The sequence below is a fragment of the Lissotriton vulgaris genome, chromosome 3_1 (assembly GCF_964263255.1).
Source record: "Lissotriton vulgaris chromosome 3_1, aLisVul1.2, whole genome shotgun sequence".
Taxonomy (NCBI): domain Eukaryota; kingdom Metazoa; phylum Chordata; class Amphibia; order Caudata; family Salamandridae; genus Lissotriton; species Lissotriton vulgaris.
In genome coordinates this window covers 2,094,794,043-2,094,813,497 of record NC_141689.1, presented here as the reverse complement: position 1 = coordinate 2,094,813,497, position 19,455 = coordinate 2,094,794,043, and the positions used below count along the sequence as shown (strand labels likewise).

The window sequence follows — 19,455 nt, the reverse complement described above, 5'->3', positions numbered from 1 at the left end:
TATCTTGCTTTGTAAACATAAGCGCCCTGCTACATTTTTGGCAGGTTTTACCATAGAAATACCATATACACACATACATACATAAAATAACACTACTAGAAAAAATGATCAGTTTTACAGATTGTGCAGAATTATCATTAACTGCGTCCTTCAAACAGCAATGCATTCAGTTCGATCTTCGAGTGGCCTCTAAATCTCTAATCCTATTTAAGGCTTTCTGATACCATGCCAGCAATGCTGCATTCTGAAGCAGCGTTTGCAGCACATGATGTTGTGGATCACATGCTGTGCCCTCTCACGCCATCTAATGTTATGCTATCTAATGTTCTGCTTTGACTAGTTCAACTTGGTCTACTTAGAAGCCTTTGTTTTGGTCCTATTCCCATCCTTACAATTTATACTCACACAGTTTGTCAAGACATTCTAGTTTGGTTGCATTATACTTGAGCGATCCCTTTCTTCACTTTGCAGCCATTTGTATACCTAAAGGGGGATTTATCGTATTTAGATTTGTACAAAGTATTCATTATTACAGCAAGTCATGTGGAAAAAACTAAACAAATGATACTATTTTAACCTCAGGAAGAATCCTCGGCTCTGGCGCATTCGGCAAAGTGGTTGAAGGAACAGCGTATGGCTTGAGCCGCTCTCAACCAGTGATGAAGGTGGCTGTGAAAATGTTGAAACGTAAGTAAAGTACATGTCTTGCACTATTACCTGTGTCACTTCATTACTTACTTTGCTAGATTTGCTATATCACAATAATGTACACGTATGTTTCACTTTGAAACAGGGTATTTAAAATGTTACATTTTTTTTTACATGTATATAATTAATCTTAAATGTTCATAGAATGATGTTGGGTGACTGTATTACACGTCGGTTACCCATCATCACACGCATCCTGCATTTTTAAGATTTTACTATTCACTTTAATAGCAAATAAATTAGGATACTTTGAAAGTCCTAAAATATTTCTTTTGTATATTGGTAAGTGGACATATTAAAACTTTGGCTGGGTGTTTTTATGATGCGACACAAAAATGTAGCACCTATTTACTACACATTCTAAAGGCAGCACAAAATTGTGTTGTATTCGCACAACCATTAGTACATCTGAATGATATTCTAAAGCTCAGCACAAAATTGTGTTGTATTCGCACAACCATTAGTACATCTATGTCTTAGTCAATTGAGCCATGATTGGATTACATATCCTTGCTGCTTTCCATATGTTTTGCACTCTACCGCTTGGTTTTGTAATGAAAAATCCAGACAGATTTATCACTAATCTGTGCAGACCGTTACTTAATATCCTATGACAAAAGCATGCAGCAGCTGCTGGGGATGCAGTTGTATGTAAAGGCCAAGCAAAACACAGAACAGAGCTGCTTACCAGTCAACTATTATCACAGCAACATTCATGGTAAATCCCGTAGAGGCATGAAAAAAGCATCAGTGAATGTTTGTTTTGTACTATTGCAATATGATATAATAAATCATAGTTGATAATTGTGTATTAACTCTTTGTACTCCAATTTCCAAAAATAGAAGTATGAATGATTATGAATGCATATTTTCCTTTTTTGTATTGTGATGAGCCCCACTTTACAGTTCTTCATGATGTATTTTCCTGAAAGCCATCTTCTTTAAAATAACAGTGTCTGAAGTCCAGTGAGCTTGTTACCTATACCTATACTTGCCAAAAAGATCTCCTAAGACACTCTCACATGCTTAACTTACCTTTCGAGACCCCCCTGCTGCATCCTTGACAAGAAAAATCAGTATAGAACAAAGTGTTAAAGGGGGTTCTAAAATTGCCTTACTATGAAACTTTGTAAAATATGAATAAAAGCATTGGCATTTTCTTCAAACATTTGTACAATACTAAAACATCACAATATGTAAGTGAATTGTACTCTTGCAAAATTGTTTTGCTAAATATTTAAAATAATTATTACTAACAGAACAAATTCGATAATCTTTTAAGAGATTATTCTAGGGTTGACAGCTACACCAGATCAGAAAGGGAAAATGTGATACTATTATTTAGCCAATTCTTGCCTACCAGGCTCAAAAGAGTAACTGTCCCAAGAAAGCAATATACTTAGATTGCTATTCGGTTAAAAAAAAACACTCATGAATATTCAGCCACAGAAAATCTGACATATTTGTCTCTTTAAAAGTCTGAGTTCTGTGCATTGTTAGTTAAAGAAACACTGCAAAATTCTTTATATGGATCTTAAAGACTCATATCTTCAAATTTCAAAGGAAGATTCTTGTAAGCCCAATGGATGAACATATCACTTTGTGTTTCAGGCAAATAAAAATTGTTGGCGTTAAAAAAGTCCATTATCCATAATTGAAGGAATCAGTCAATAATATTTAGTCGGGAATGTATTGGGGACAGCTTACCATTCCATGCAAGGGGTAAATCTGTTCAAGTGGTGTGCCTTTTTTTTTACTGTTATACTTCTCTCACAGCCACTGCTCGAACTAGTGAAAAACAGGCGCTAATGTCGGAGCTGAAGATAATGACTCATCTTGGGCCCCATTTGAATATTGTGAACTTGTTGGGAGCCTGCACAAAATCAGGTAGGAAAGAACCACTTTCTTATGTATGGGAACTTGTCAAATACTTCGTAACTAATGATTCAAATGTAATTCAACACAAATTTGTAATCAGGTTCAGAGTCACATGAACCCCCAGTGGCCGATAAAGCACCCATTACTCCTAAATTGTATAGCATTGTTGGGATTTTGTTTGTCATTCAGATGTTGACACTTTAATTTATGTGTCCTACTTCAGGTCCCATTTACATAATTACTGAATACTGCTTCTATGGAGATCTTGTTAATTACCTGCACAAGAACAGGGACACTTTCATGAGCCGACACCCGGACAAGCCTAAAAAAGATTTAGACATCTTTGGGATGAATCCAACTGATGAGACCACGAGAAGGTAGGGCAAACTTGGTTGAAGTTGTTTACTCTTAGCATTTTCTTTTCTCGCATTGTATTCTCTACTTGCTTAGATCTTCCATTGTTTTCATCCAGAATTTTGTATGTTGAATATTTTGAAAGTTTTATTCGTTGAGCAGTGCCTTTATTACAACTATTATGATTTTATGTAGTTTTAAAAACATTTTGATGTAGTTTTTTTAATTGAAATTATACCAGGTATGAGTTAATGCAGTTCTCTACCATGTAGCAGGGTGTTAGTTATGTTTAAAAGGTAAAAGTGGCTAACTCACAAGAGGTAAAGTCTTGCATGGGTCATGGTGTCCCTCTCTCAACAATGGTAATACATAGCATATTACCTTCTGTACCTCTTTATATTTGGCTCATGCAAATAAATGTAGCCCAATAATGCATAATATTTAGAGCAATGGTGCTAATAAACTCACAATCACATATTTATTACTACAGTGCTAAGGTCTAGTTGAAGATTATTCCACTTCCACCCTACAGGTTATCGACTGGCCAACTTTTGTGTTTTCCATACATGGTTATTTATAATATTCACACACTATAACAGAGAAAACACCTTGTTTATAGTCATTATTTTATCTTTCTGGAAAAACAAAACCCACAGAGAGAGTTTATTTTTTTTAATACAAATATAATTTGTCCAGATACAAACACAGGTAGTGCTAGCCATCTAGATAAAAACTGTTCTACAGGAAGGCCAACATAATGTGTGACTCTCCATTAATCTAGGACTAAGTTCTGTACTGCCAAAGTTGAAGTTGAAAACACATATCCTCTCATTGTAGGATGCAGTAACCTTAGTTTGAGTAAAAACATATCCTCTAAAACACAGAAGCTGTGCAGTTCTTGATTTTTAGAGCACTGGCACTTTTCGCAAATATTGTAACAACAATCCCATTACGTGAATCAGGATTTGAAGATCACGGGCAACCAGTGTAGATAAAACCCAACAATTATTACATGCATGGATTGAGAGACAAATCTTAACATCTGAGCTGCTGTCTCCTGAACTACTGGGGACATTTACATTTGGAACAAGGAACAAGGTCAAAGCAGACATGAGGGGTTTCCTTAGTCGAGTCATACCAACATAGGTCTAAGCACTGGTTAGTGATGCATACATACTTGCAACATCCTAAAGTTCTGGATAGAGAATGATCTGGCTGTGAAGGTAGCCAACTCTTTGTTTCAGGCTTTGCTCAAATAGTAAAACTGAGACAGCACATCTGGGTAGTGAATCCAGTATCTCTATGATAAAATGATGATTAGTTCCAACTTGTCATGATTCAGTTATTAATACTTAACCTGCTTTCACATAGTTACCTCGACTAAGCGGGTACTCAGAGAAAAAAATGCAGTTTATGTACTTTCTAAAAGGGGAACATAAATCTGAAATGGGGAACATAAATCTGGGTGCCATTAGTGTCTGGCAGTGCAGCCATTTCTTCTGGATAATGTCGGCCAATTGGCTAACATAGACATCAGACATAAATAGGCTGAGCCGTTGGTAACTTTTAACTGAGATTTATCCACAGGCAACACATGCATACCCGTAGGCTCCTGCTGGGTCCCTTCGAGTTACAGGTTAAATACTGCATCAACATTTTTCTCAAATTGCCTCAAATTTAAGTAATAGGTCAGTTTAGAAAAAAGGTATTTCCCTAGGTAAAGTAGGAACCTATTGTACAAGGGAAAGGACAAATATGCAAATTTGACATATTCACTAAGCTATAATATTTGGTGTATGGGGAACCAGACAATAGTCGAGGACTGTAGCCTAGAACTTTGATGAGCATTAAGCAACTCTTTTTCATTTTACAGTTATGTCATCTTATCATTTGAAAACAATGGGGACTACATGGACATGAAGCAAGCAGACACAACCCAGTATGTGCCTATGCTCGAGCGGAAGGAGGGTTCCACCTACTCGGACATTCAGCGATCCCAGTATGACCGCCCTGCATCGTACAAGAAAAAGCATCTTTCAGGTAACCAGAAAATGTTAGTTTGCTAAAAAATAATATATTATGAGGTAAATATATTTTTTAAGTTGTCATAGGTTCTGAGCTAGCAATGCGCAAACCAGCTGTGGACACATTGAACTACATTTTCAACCTCTGGGTACAATATGGACATATAAAGCATATTGATTATTCACCTACACTTTTTAGTTGCAATATTACATGCCTCACATCTCTTTTTGTGCAATACAACTTACAAAGAGCACATTGTTTACTTTCTGAAACATTCTGATGTATGGAAACCTGTATTTCATGTAAGCTGATAACTGTGCCAGCAATGAATTGAAAGTTTAATGATTGTGTGCAAGTTTTTTACACGTTAAAATACTGTTGTAATCCATGTTCATAGCCCAATATGGTGCTTTCTTATGACTAGACCCAAATGTCAACACTTCCTTGCCTAGAACCCATGGCCTTTCCATGGCCTGCATGAAGACCCTTAAGAGCTGGGTGTTTGGAAAATACCATAACTTACCTAGCTAATGATTCTCTTGCCTCTGACTTCTAACTTACAACTATGTGTCCTATAAAGTTGTTATGTATTTTACTCAAAATTAATGATGGAGATTTCAAAAATAGAAAAAACCTTTTGCTGCACTGCTAAAGCAAAAGGAATACAGCTTAAATATATAATATATTAGCTCTAGAAAGTCCTGACCAGTCCATTAGTGTAACTCCCAAAGCAAAGAAAAGCAAAGCGTGCATTATCAATGGAAATCAATTTGTTCACAGAATTATTATACTGTCACTGTTACCACTGCTGCTGCTGCAAATATATTTTTAAAATACCCATAACTACTGTAGCTATCCATTACTAGTTCCTCTTCTGTTAGTCCCACATTTACTACTACTACAACTATTACTACTAATAGTATTAATGATAACAAACATTAGCACAGTCATAACTACATGACCAAACATGCAGTGGTAAAATAAAGGCAGTGACTAGGGACTAGATTGGTAGGTGACCCAAAACAATGGATAACTGTTAAATGCACTACCCTAAAATACAGACTCATATCCATTACCTCATCATATTCTGACATCTTAATCTAGAGGAATGGTACCCCATAGTCTATAATGTTGTATGTACTGCATCACATGCATTAAGTGCTCTAAATGTTATCTTTGGGCCACTCTAGGTTTACACTTTTGAATTTATCGATAGAGGTTATGTTGGACATGCTGAATATAAATCATAGCAGTGGAACACAAATGCTCTCTCTATATATAATTCAATCCGTTTTTAAATTTTGCAAAACATATTGCCATTAGGAGCTGTTTCACCAACATTATATCTGCTTTTTTTTGCTACAGAGCCAGAGGTCACTAGCCTCCTTTCAGATGAGAACTTTGACGGTCTCACCCTCATGGACTTACTCAGCTTCTCTTACCAGGTTGCAAGGGGAATGGAGTTTTTGGCCTCAAAAAATGTAAGTGTCCCATAAAACGTTGACTACATTTGTTAATACTTGCAAACTCTGTGCATAACACTACTCAGATGACTTGCTGTTGACATCTGCACAACAGCAGTGTGTGATATGCTGGATATAAGTTTGAATCCCAACAGAGCTGACTTATGCCCTTCATCCTTTCAGGCCTATACAATGTATTACTCGATTGGATAACAGTAACAACTATTGTTTACAATGCCACTAAGTGGGAAACTGTGGTAGTCATTTCTATATAAAAACTTATTAGCATTAGATGAGTTAACAATTACTGCATATTAGGACTGGCAGGCCCATCTACCGTAACCACATTTCCAACTTGTCATATCACTATACTCTCCCCTTTATTCTGTGATTTAATTGTTCTGACTGTTGCATGTTTTCTGAATTTTATTACTGATTTTGCTGATGGTTGCCCACAACTTCTGCTTCAAGAGCGATTCCTTACATTGTCTGCACTTTCGGCGAAGAACTTCCTCATATTACTCATAGAGTTCTTCATTCATGAGTCTTTGTTTTAGTGTCACATCCTGAGGGAGATTGGGGTTTAGGAAATGTGGGAGATCTCACAGTGAGTCACTAGAAAGTGGGATATTTTTATTTCCGTAAGAATGCTAAGTTGCTGGGTTCTGGGGCAGATCCTGAAATAAGAATGATGAATCATATCTATTTTCTCAAAGTTAGTTTGTTAGAGGTCTCCATTATCCATTTCCAAATGCACCCTTATGAAGGATTACATTCACTAATGTCCTTGTATAATTTTCTAAGCCAGTTCATGCTCATGTAAGGATCCGTAAAGTGATGCTCTCCCTTTTCTACCTCTTTCTTTGCAGTGTGTGCACCGTGACCTGGCAGCTCGCAACGTTCTCTTGGCGCAAGGCAAAATCGTGAAGATCTGCGACTTTGGGTTGGCAAGAGACATCATGCACGACTCCAACTACGTTTCAAAAGGCAGCGTACGTACCTTTGCAGCATCCTTCCCTTGTATATGTGTACACCAATCAAATGTGCTTGCAGCTCTGAGATATGAACCTGTTCTACCACTTAACTCATGATTCAACCAAAGTAAACGCGCCTTTAAAGTAGGCTCACTCTGCTTCAGGCTAAATCCTGGGTAATTAAAATAACTTTATGATCAGCCACAAAAGTTGACTTGCATTACTGCAAATTATTATATGATGGCAGGAACTCCTATCATCAAGAATGTCTTACAGCAAAGACAACTTCTTTGGTCAAGCTTTTGACCAATGATCTGCATTCTATTGGAATGCATTGCATCAATCACATTATTTAGGGTCCTTTGAAACTAAAAATAGTTATGAAAGAAATAAAATCAGGTATTCTTGACCTGTTCCGGACCTTTTAAGTTTTACACCCAATATTACAGGCTATTGGGCTAAACCTTATTTATCCTGAAATCTGTGCATTCATGTTATACTGAAAATAAAGATCTTTATTCATTTTGTGGGTGTTGGCGCTATGATTATACTTGGTAAAACATGCATGGTCTTCTGGTAAGACACAAGAGGGCCCCACCAAGTATTGTCTCCTGTGTAACATTGTTAGCATTGCAGAGGAGCAGTTTACTAAGATATAGGGAATAGAAACGAAATCAGAAAACACCCCACTTTTTGTTTGGTCAAACTCTCGAAATGCTGTTCCAAAAATATATGTAGCATTTTGATGATATGGGAAGCAATTCAATTGATTTTTTTCCAAACAGAAAATATTGGGCATGTCCCTGTACATATTTTGTTTATTAAATGTGGGTACTATGTGTCTCCATTGGTTTGCCACTCTGGGCAAGAACAACAAGAGGATCAAAATCAGCAGTTAACTATTACGTCTGTTGTCAGTCATCTCTTTTGTAAGTAATCTGCAAATGCCGGTGTCAAAATCTGATGCCACCAGGGTGTGATTCCCCACAAGACGCTTCTTTTACCAGACATGCAAGCTAATAATTAGAATTTGGGGAGGGGATGTGGCCTAACAGCTAATGCGGTCGACCTCCAATCTGGGGAACCGGGTTACGCGCAACATCCGGTGATTCTGGGCAAATCACTTAATCTCCCTGTGCCTAACAAAAATGAATGTGTCCTCATGTAAAGCTCTGGTGCTCGTGTAAAGGGCTCTGGTACCTTTGGGTCAAATTTGCGCAAAATAAAACTGTTTAAAAAAATAAAAAATATGTGCTATGGATGGTGATATTTAAGGCATCCCCTGTTTTGGTTACCTTTTTAACAAAGATTTACTTCATCTGGCATGGATCTGGCCCTCATGGACCGATTTTTGAGAACCCTGATTTACTTATTTTTGGGTATATTCAACTAATTAGATTTCGAAAGGTTTTCTGAAAGAGGCTAGGGTAGAGGACTTTTGGGAGTTCAAAATATGGGTGAGACTGTGACCACAAATAACATGAATTTGTAATTCATTAATTTCTCTCTGTAAACTCTAGAAGAATTTGCAGTCAGGCATTGGGGTCCTCGAGGTATAGCTACCACGTATAGTGGTAACTTTACAGGTTGATGGAGGGTCTTAATGGGGAATTATAAATAGGATCCTGAGGTCCAGCGTCACAGTACATATACAGTCTTTCTAATTCCAATCGGGCCTGTAACAGGCTAAATGGATCCCAGCAGATTTAAAAGGGCACTAAAAAGGCACCCATTAGTGTTCAATTTGTAATAGTGCATATTATTGAAATTGTTAGTTATTTCTTGCAAAGCGTAACCGCTATCCCCAACTTGCTCTGTACACATTTTATTTCTTGTGAAATTTAATTATGTGCGTCAGCATTAAGTGTAAATGTGCTCTCCTGTTGCCCTGCTCCACTTACTTGTACTTTGTATAAGATGAATGATTTCACTTATGTCTGGAAATCGCTGAGCATATTCTGCTGTTCAATGAAGAGATCTTTCATTATCTATACTTATGTTTGTTTTCCTACAGACTTTCCTTCCAGTAAAATGGATGGCACCCGAAAGCATTTTTGACAATCTGTATACAACACTGAGTGATGTCTGGTCATTTGGTATCCTCTTATGGGAAATATTCTCCCTTGGTATGTACCCATAACTTTCTTAATCTACCAAGTTTGCCGATTATCACAGCGTGCTTTACTGAGTCTAGAAATTATTGTAAAGTGTATGTTTTAAACAAAAAGAAGCAGAGACAATTACTGTGTTACTTTGGAGTAAATGTGGAAATGGCACATGATCTGCACTCGCTGTGCAATTTGTGGCATAAAATAAGATTTTACTTAGCTGTGAGACTGATTTCCAGGATGCATTTCTTACAGACCAACATGCGTACCTCTGAAATCACACATGAGGTTAAAGATGCTGTGAGCACTGATTTTATTTGACATAAAAATATTCTGAAGATTGCAACATCTCAAGGGGCAGTGTAAGGTTCTAGACTATGTCATGTAAAGGGGCTGATCATTGACATGATAATACGCCAACGCCAACGCCAACTAGACTCTAATGTTTCATCTCCAAATTTCTTGAAAACAAAAAACACTATTAAGCAAGATTTTTATTCCTTAGGTAGTATTACTATCAATGGTGCATGCCTGAATTTAAAATGTATTAAACAAATATCATTATTCAAAATCTCCACGTAATTCAGCATAACCTCTGTGTATATTACGCTTGCTGTTTCTGCTTGACCCATCGTCCTTCTTGGCCCACCCCATTCTTCTCATCAGATCACTTATAGTATTCTTCTCAGACCTTGATCACACCTCTACCTTATTTTTGGAGGTTAGCTGCAACAGATCTGTCTCCTTTTTCCTAGGAAAGCAAGTTAGCATAACATCCTTCCTTCACAAGAACTCCACGGGAATGAGAGATGTAGTATCCATAAAAAGAATAATAGACAACAAAGAAATCACAGGACCGTGTCACAAAATTTAAAGAATTGCAACTTCATAACATAGTGCCAGATTGATATATTTTTGTGGATACATTGTTAATAATGTTTTGTCAACATGCTTTATTCAGCCCGGAGAAGTGACTGGTCAGGTGTCAGAAGCTTATAACTAAGTTATTTTGTAAGCCTATATAAAATGTAATGTTGTGCCTCTAAATATAATGCCGTCTCTTTCTCAGCATTTGTATTTATACATGAAAAGAAAGAGCAAAAATATACCTACTTAATCTAGAACTGGGGTCAGACAACGTAATTAAAAATCCAGGTGAAATAATAAATAGCAATGTAAGATTTGTGAGACCTTAACCTCAAGATGGAATATAAAACCTCTGTGTGTGTGTGTGGGTCTGTAAAATATCTTGGCATGTAAGTTTCATATTCTGCTTGTTTCACAGGTGGTACACCATACCCTGGGATGATGGTTGACTCCAGTTTCTACAACAAGATTAAGAGTGGCTACCGAATGGCCAAGCCGGACCATGCAACTCACGAAGTGTAAGTATCAGTCTCAGATGTGCAAGATTTAATGTGCCCTAGCACTTTATTGCTTATGACATTGTGACCTCTTTCTCCTATGCCTTGCTCATAATGTTCTCCCTCATGTTTCTAGTTATGACATTATGGCAAAATGTTGGAACAGTGAGCCCGAGAAAAGACCATCATTTTACAACCTGAGTGAAATAGTTGAAAGTCTGTTGCCTGGAGAATACAAGAAGGTAGGTTTATTGGAGAGCACGGTCGTGTGTGGTTGTCATTCTGTCGCCCTAAGAGATTGTGCAGTATAGTGCTTTGCAACACGCTTTTAAATACAGTCTTTATTTAATCACACTATATTACTCATCTTCTGGACATCACATGTTCTGCAATCTGTGACAGTGAGAAGGGATACAGGTCAGTGCACTTTGGTCAGGTGGTTCTACATAAAACAAAACTCTTCTCTATGCTTTGGCAGTTCTTTGAGGCGCATGTGTTGGGTAGATGTCTTCTAATGTTTGCTAATGCTGATGCTCACAGCTGTAAAAATCACCTTCCTACCTAACAATGGAGGATTAATTCGTGATGAGGCTTTTGTTCTTTGTTTGATGCTGATTTTGCTCTCACACAAAAGGGGGCACTGCACGGAAGTGTTCAGTGAGCCATATCATGCTAGACACTCTAAATCTCCCTTACTTCACTGGCACATTACTTATTGACTTATAAGATGCCAGATCTGAAAAATAACCCAATTCTTACCTGATTAGCACATGGACATGGATCACAAACAAATGCTGTATTTCCTGGTGTAATGTTTATCCTGAGAACAAAAAATGTGAAAATACACTAGATCGGTGATTTATATCACTTGTATCTTCAATAATTCTTAAGAGGTGTGTGTTAATAAAATATATCCTTATGATGGTTTATAGATGAATGTATCTGTCCCCCTCAAGTACCAATGTCCATAGACAACAAGGGGTGATCCAGTATTCCTTGAAACCTGAGCAATGCCCATGAAGAAATCAAACAGAGGGTTTGTTAGAGTTATTTTGACAATTGGAATAATTGGACATTTTAGAACAGTTCATAAAGTCAAATTCTACCAATGATGAATTTGTTAAGTGTACAATTTCTAATAAAATGAAAAATCAGTGCAGAAATAAATTATTGCTGGACCCAAGGAAGACATTGGGTAACATATTGTGCAAACAGTGTGCAATATAAATACTGGAATATTTAAAAAACCAAAATCAATGGGTGTAATTCCAATTAGAATCGGAGGCCTAGGGAACAGAGTGCATGAGTCTACAAGTGTCCCATGGAGTTATAGCACAATAGTCTAAAGAACATAGTTGGTCGACATTACTTAAAGTGGGTCAGCAAACCTTAAAACGAGTACATCAAGGGTGCAATTTAATGGAAGCTTCAATAATGTAAACAAATGGTCATCACAATTTTTCAAATCATGTGGAATAAATGAAATGAAGGAGAAGAAATACAGCACGCCATTACTGTCTTTTATCAGAGCAGTTTAAGAATTCAGCACTGGGAAAATGTGACTTTTTGCTGTTTCTAAAATATACAGTTATTGTCAAAATAACCTAGAAGGAACCACTTTGTTTGTTTTCTTAATTCACTCATCTAAGAGACTGCGTCAGGTCCAATTAAAAATCCTACCTTTTGTTTTAAGATTGTTAAGTGATTTTCATGTTGGAAACGTTATAAGACTTAAGATGTGCTCTAGTGATCAAACTCCTTTATCCTGCTTCCACTCCTCACAAGATGAGTTCTCATTAAAGAAAATTCAACGAGAACACTAAGAATACATCACATTGATTTTCATTTGATCTCATGTGGTAATAGTATCTTTAAAGTGAAACATATGTATCTTTAAAGTGAAAGATATGGAGTTGTGAAGCACTACTTTTACAATTTTACAGGATGTGTTTGTCATTCACTCTTAAGGACGAGACCAAAATCTGAGTTTTTGTTGCTGTTTTGCCTAGTTCCAAATCCTGTAGCATTGTGCTTCCAATTAGTTTTTTTCTCAGCTGCCACGGCCGTAGACATTCTGATGCTCCTGCCTGAACATTTTGTGGTTTCGAAAATACATGCTGTTTCGCAGTGAGATATATTCCAGCCCATATTCCTCATTGACTATCCTATCATGTTGCTCAGAAAGATTTCCATTTATCTGATTAAATACATTTGACAATTAATTCATCTGGCCACCTGGACACTTAATCATGGAGCATCTGATATTGTTTCTTCACAGAGCTATGAGAAAATCCACTTGGACTTCCTGAAGAGTGACCACCCAGCTGTGACTCGCATGAGGATAGATTCCGACAACACTTACATTGGTGTCACCTACAAAAATGAAGAGAAAATGAAGGACAGGGAGAGTGGATTTGATGAACAGAGACTGAGTGCAGACAGCGGTTACATCATCCCACTACCAGACCTTGATCCTGTCTCAGAAGATGAATATGGCAAAAGAAACCGGCACAGGTAGGTAGATCAGCTTTGAAGGAACACTTAACACTGTGCTGCTTCTAAGAAGCTCAGAAAAAAGCTGAAAGGGAGCTCTAGTTCCAAGAGTTTTAGCTGATCCAGAACCTTTCGACCTTTTCAGTTGCTCTCTTATTCAAAGTCTGCTCTGGAAAACACGTGGCAAGTAATTCCTTTCCCAGAGGTTTATAGGATTATGTATCCAGTATGTGTGGTGTAAAACAATGGCAGGCACAACAGTGGTTGTGGAAAGTGTGATAAGCCACTGGTAGATCGGGAAAGGTGAGAAAGGCCCAACAGAGTTTGGAGAAGATTAACAACTTATTTCTAACAAAAGACATTTTAGCTAAACTTCTCCTTCAATCTGGGTTGGCTTGTTGATTCAGTGGCCGGTTATGCATAAATACAAACTTTCTCTGAGAATGCCCTTGTGTGTTGGAAAGGCAGTTTATTGGATTGAATGTGGGATATGATTGAATGGGTGAACCCATTGTCCTGCCCTCTATTAACCAAGTCACCTCTTTCAATATCTAATAGGGAGTCTCCTTAAAAGGTCATTTTCTTTACTCAGACATTTTTGTTCACTATTTCAATCTATATAACCAGTATCATCAGTGTCATACGTCCAACTAAACTTAAAATGCCCCTTCGTTAAATAAACATGCAAAACAGAAATACTGTGTAAAGAACTAGTGATGATGGATTACAAGGTTCGGAGCACATGGCTGCAAAAACTATGATGCGGGGCAAAGTATAGGTAGTGAGAGGATAGAAATGCTACACCAGGCTTGGACAAGCTTAGAATTTTCTAACAAACAATTGAATGAGCACTTTGTGTAGCATGATTTTGTGGTACCCACAGGGAGCAAAAACTCTAAAAAAAAATAATTTGTGAATCGTGCCCAATATGTCTAATCGTATTATTTCTTAGCGATTGAGGTGAGATTAACTGCATATTTCATGGATATGTAAGAGAACATTTTTCTACTGGGAAATAATTTTCACTATGAAGGAAAAATATAAACAAATACGATTGTTCATGGAAGAAAATCTGTTATTGCATTAGGACTTTTAGAATTACTTCTTGAAATCTATGTTTGGCATTAATCTTGCAGGAGCAATGCCTTAAAATAGAGGTTTGTCAATGCCAAAAAGATAAAAGTCTAAGACGGGAGTGGATGTAATTTCGTTCTCTTATATTTCTGTCTTTGTGAATTGAGCCTAGTGGCTGTAACTATGTGACAATTCATTATTCTAGACACCATGTACTAATACAATGCAACAGAAATCAATTTATTATCTGGAAATCATTGGTTGGATTCTTGAGTTTCTTTTGATAATACCAATTCAAAGCTAGTATTGCAACTTGGATTGGCACTGCAATTTTGGATTGTTTCAGACTGATTTACAGCTATTTTCCTTGCATTTCTGCAGCTCACAGACATCAGATGAAAGTGCCATAGAAACTGGTTCCAGTAGTTCCACTTTCATCAAGCGGGAGGATGAGACTATGGAGGATATTGAGATGATGGACGACATTGGAATGGACTCTTCAGACCTGGTGGAGGATAGCTTCTTGTAACTGTTGTGGTGAATTTGGTTATCTTCCAGCAAATAGAAGAAAACTACTATGCTGGCTGTATTTGACTTACCGGAAAACCACTTATACTGAAATACAACTAAGAAATGTGATTCAAGTGCCCAAGTACGGCAGTAAGCTTTCGGATTAACACAAAACTATAAGCACACACAAGAACAAGGGCATAGCAGTCATTAGCGCACCAGGTGCAGTGGCACTGGGGCCCGGAAGAATGAAGAGCTCAATGTGCCCAGAATATGACTGTCCAGAGGCTGGCACCATTCTCCTTGTTTGCATTAGGACCAGTGAATTCTTGCTACATCCTTGCCAACAAGTTACAGTATTTTCCAGGCAGCCTCTGCCTTTGGTACAGAAGCATCTCAGTGTTGTAATGGTTTTACTGAGTGGATGAACAAAAGTAAAAAAGCCATAAAGAACTTGTGTTTCAAGGGCATTTGTACCTCTGGAGAACAGGACCCTCATGTGGCTGATTCTTATATTGTACATATGTATATAGTTTTCTCTCAACAATGAATTCTTAAAAGGGAAGGTGAGAATGCGGCTTGACATTTTCTAGAGGACACGACTTAATCAAAAGTCTGCATGTGCTTTCTCCAAGGGAACAAGATGGACTACTGTTAAATTGTTTTTACACAGCCCACAAAAAACCACTTTCTAAACAAAAAAGGTACAGATACTATGAATATTTTTGTTGTACGTTCAGATGAAGACTGGATGAGATTAATAACAATCATGAGTTAAAAAAGCCTGTGGGTAAATGATATATGTTATACCGAGTCATTGTGAATGGCATTGGTTTTGTACATTTATAAGTAGTGTCTATGAGAATAGTAAATGTATTTTTGATAACATTGTATTCCGAAAAAAAGCACAAAAGTTTTGCAAATGTGCCCAGTAACTTCAGTGCTGGAAATTATATTTTGAAATAGACATACAGTTGTTTATGTGAATGCATGAATTATGAAATTAATTTTTGTAAAAAAACATTCAATAACTGTATGCAGTAGATTAACTTCAGTCAACTTGTTTAATCAAAACTGCCCCGACCACTACATACTATGCTAAAAGGGATGTATTTGCATTAATATGGCCTTGCAGCTCTGTTAAAAACAGTTACCAACTCGCCGAGGTGTTAAGGATTCCTTCACAAAGTGGAGCCTGTTTTCTGATTTCAGTAGACTCGTCAGTAGTGTGAGTGTGGTTACATTTTCGTGTATATGTTTAGTTTAATTGGGTTCTTTACTAATTTGGGTACCTGCCATCTCAAGCACTAGTATGAGCATTGCATAGTTTGAGGTTTGCAGATGTGGTAATTGTGACTATTGTGCTATGGTAAAGTCCACAATATTCCTTATGTTTGTCCAGTTGTGGGGTGTTTGGAGGGTGTTGCGCAGTGATTTATGTGTTGTTTTTTAAGTCAGCCATTGTTTTATGAGGTGTGAAGTGCTGTTGTGAGTGTAGCGAGGTCCAACATTTTGCGGTGCATTTAGACTGTGTGGGCCTTGTTTTGATTGTTCTGTTGTGATTTTGTATTACTATCGGTGGTACTGTGGTGATCTTGGTGATTACCAAATGCGTTGAAATCTGAGCTGTGTTGTCAATGTGTCCTGTGTTGTGTCGAATGTGCTTTGTTGAATGACGTCTGTTATCTAGTGAAATTGTTGCAGGCAGTGTGACTTTTAGTACTGCTCCCTTCGGCACAGTTCTGCACAGATAAGTGCAGGCTGGGAAGTTTGTTGAGTTGTGTATTTTACTTAATAATATGTGTGCTGGTGAGAGAATCTACATACCCAGATATATGCAATATCTGACCAATTTTCAGTGGGTGTGCAGTTTAGCATGACTGTTTGTTGTTAGTAGTGCTCTTGTGAGAATGAAGATGTCCACCTGTATAGTGTAGTTGCATTTTGTTGGATGTGTGATAGGTGTTCACTGTAATTGTTCGTAGTGGTTGCATTGTGTGTGTATATAGATATTCTATTCATCCACTTCTCTAGTTGGTCCCACCACTCCTTTACCCTGTGGCTGTTAAGGCAGGATAATTTTCTCATTTCTCATCCTAGTTAGGACCAGCATTCTTTTTCTTTAACCCAGACCACTATGGTCAGAGCATTGTGTACCAGTCCCCATTTCAAATCCCTCTACCTGAAATGTTCGGAGATTCTGTTACCGACTACACTGCTCCATTCTGCTGAGCGTACAAGATCTTCCATGTGGTGTAGGTGTAAGCCATACGAAGGTGCTAAGTAGAGAGCACACTCCTCTTGCAAATGTGGAACAGCAGAAATGGAAAAACTGACCCATACCTATTTCCTGGAAGAATTGAATGCAATCCCTTAGCAAAGGGCATGCACATGAGATTGTTCACTCTGTTTAGTCCTCGAATTTTACATGTTAGAATTTTAAACAATCCTGTCTGTCATTCGTTACATTTTAACTTTAGATCAATGATGCTGTTTTCTTTTTTAGGACTGTTTTACTTTCCACTTCCCACTGATGTGTGACAGCTTATTTACATGCACATATGCCAACACCCTTCATTTATGCTAGGGTCTTGATTTTTTAAGATGAAAATTACTTTTTTGGGCTTTTTCCCACCTCAACCTTTACACACATTTCCAGTGCTGAACTGTGTCTGTCTCCCCAACCGCTGCAAGACAACAGCTATTTGTGTTTATCCACCCTTTTTAGGAAGCACCTCTCACCCTAATTAAGTGGCCTTTTTAAGAAGTGTGTGGTATGAAATTTTGAAAGGTGCAATAATATTTTTCTGAAGGCGCATTTATTTTTATTGAGCAACAAAAATGCAAGTTGTTGTACTGTCTAGATCTAGGGCTGGATATTTCTTTTGTATGTGTAATATTACAATTAACAGTATTAAGTATCCAGTGCAACAATCATCCATGGCAATTTTCAACTATAAACACATTTTACATGAGGGACCAAAGGGAAGAATATAATATACGATAACTGGACTGCAATGTTGACTTGCAAGGGACCATATTTTCTGTTTATTTGTACAATGTTTAATATGAATGTTGCAACATGGATTTTTTGGATTAGAATTTAAGCTAGGAAGAAAATCTCTTCTCATTCCACAATTCTAGTAGACATGGACGACATAAGTTGACAAAGAACTGTTTGGGATGTACTAAGTTTGCTTTAGAGACCTAAGGTTATTTTACTGTTTCTTTGTGCACCTCTATGTAAAGGTACCAATGAAAGCAACTATTGTCAAATCCTAGACATGACTAGTTGTTTTTAAGCTTTTGTACAGACTAGCCAGTAATCTCTGGCACCACTCACTGCAACTTGCAACAATGAAAAACTTGAAATACCCATGGATTCTTCACCTTTTAGGCTGTAGCCAATGCCTCGCAGAGTTTGCTCCAATCTCTCACCCATTTCAGGACTGATCTGCGATTCATGATTTCAACACAATATCAATTAGCCTTTTTGATTTTCACTATGAATCCAGACAAGGACAGTCTTCGGATTGTTTTATTTTTTAATACTGAATATTCCCAGTGGATTTTTTTAATTACCTTTACGAGTGGCTTTGGCAACCGAAGTGGCTGCTGTTTTATACCTGAACATTGACAATCAGAATTCAACAAGTAAACACAATTAGTTTTTTTGTCCAATGTGGATTATTTTACAATAAGGCTAGCCTTTTAATAAATAACCCTTATTTGACAATGGCACACAAACTGCCATGTCCTGTCATATATCAATATGTATATAAGAATACTGCCGAAAACTTGCATCAAGCTGTATCACTGCCTTTGTCTACAATTGTTTTGACTGTGATGTAGTACACAGATGTTTTAACTGTTGCACTTTTGAATGCCTGAAAGTTTTATTTTAGAATAATAAAAAAAACTAAAGTGTTCCCAAATTGTTGGTATTTTGACGAATGGTTGAAGCATATTCATGATTTGACTGGTTGCACAGACCAGCTGTTATTTCAAATAATGCCCCTGTTGATATTTTGTCATACAAACATGTAAAATAAGATTTATATATTTCAATAAATGATGTAAATGGATATATATTTATATATAAACATTTTTATAACTAATCGATGTTGTCTGTTCATTAAAAGTCATGTGTCATAGCTTTCTGTCACACAGTTTGTCTATCATAATATTCGTAAGTGCAGTGATTCATTTCTTGTGCTTTTAATCTGTCATTGCCTGCATCTCTTTTCCAAGTCTCTAAGTGCATGTCTTGCATTGTGAAGTTTTATTTGGGGTGTTAACTATTGGTGATTTCATGACTTTACCCTCCATTCTGTCACTCCTTTGAAGTATTTTAACATTCCATTGATGTCTTGGAGACCCACCCACCTGGCGACTATTCCTCAATATAGTCTTTACTTTTCAACTCCCCAACAGCACTTAGTTTATTTGCTTTGTCTATCTAACCAGTGTTTACATTTTGATGCTTTGCAGTTTTGCTTTGCCA

The 19,455-nt window shown here is 37.2% G+C and overlaps 1 protein-coding gene across 1 annotated transcript in view; it reads left to right on the top strand.

The window, feature by feature from the left end:
• Positions 1-19,069, top strand: part of PDGFRA (platelet derived growth factor receptor alpha) — a 79,776-nt gene extending 60,707 nt beyond the window's left edge. The window contains exons 14-24 of the mRNA XM_086962641.1: positions 583-687; positions 2,485-2,595; positions 2,810-2,963; positions 4,814-4,980; positions 6,331-6,446; positions 7,298-7,420; positions 9,417-9,528; positions 10,796-10,895; positions 11,011-11,116; positions 13,153-13,388; positions 14,823-19,069. Of these exons, the coding sequence (XP_086818767.1) occupies positions 583-687; positions 2,485-2,595; positions 2,810-2,963; positions 4,814-4,980; positions 6,331-6,446; positions 7,298-7,420; positions 9,417-9,528; positions 10,796-10,895; positions 11,011-11,116; positions 13,153-13,388; positions 14,823-14,970 (1,478 nt within the window). The 3' untranslated portion in view covers positions 14,971-19,069. The remainder of the gene's footprint in view (positions 1-582; positions 688-2,484; positions 2,596-2,809; positions 2,964-4,813; positions 4,981-6,330; positions 6,447-7,297; positions 7,421-9,416; positions 9,529-10,795; positions 10,896-11,010; positions 11,117-13,152; positions 13,389-14,822) is intronic.
• Positions 19,070-19,455: the final 386 nt, after the last annotated feature.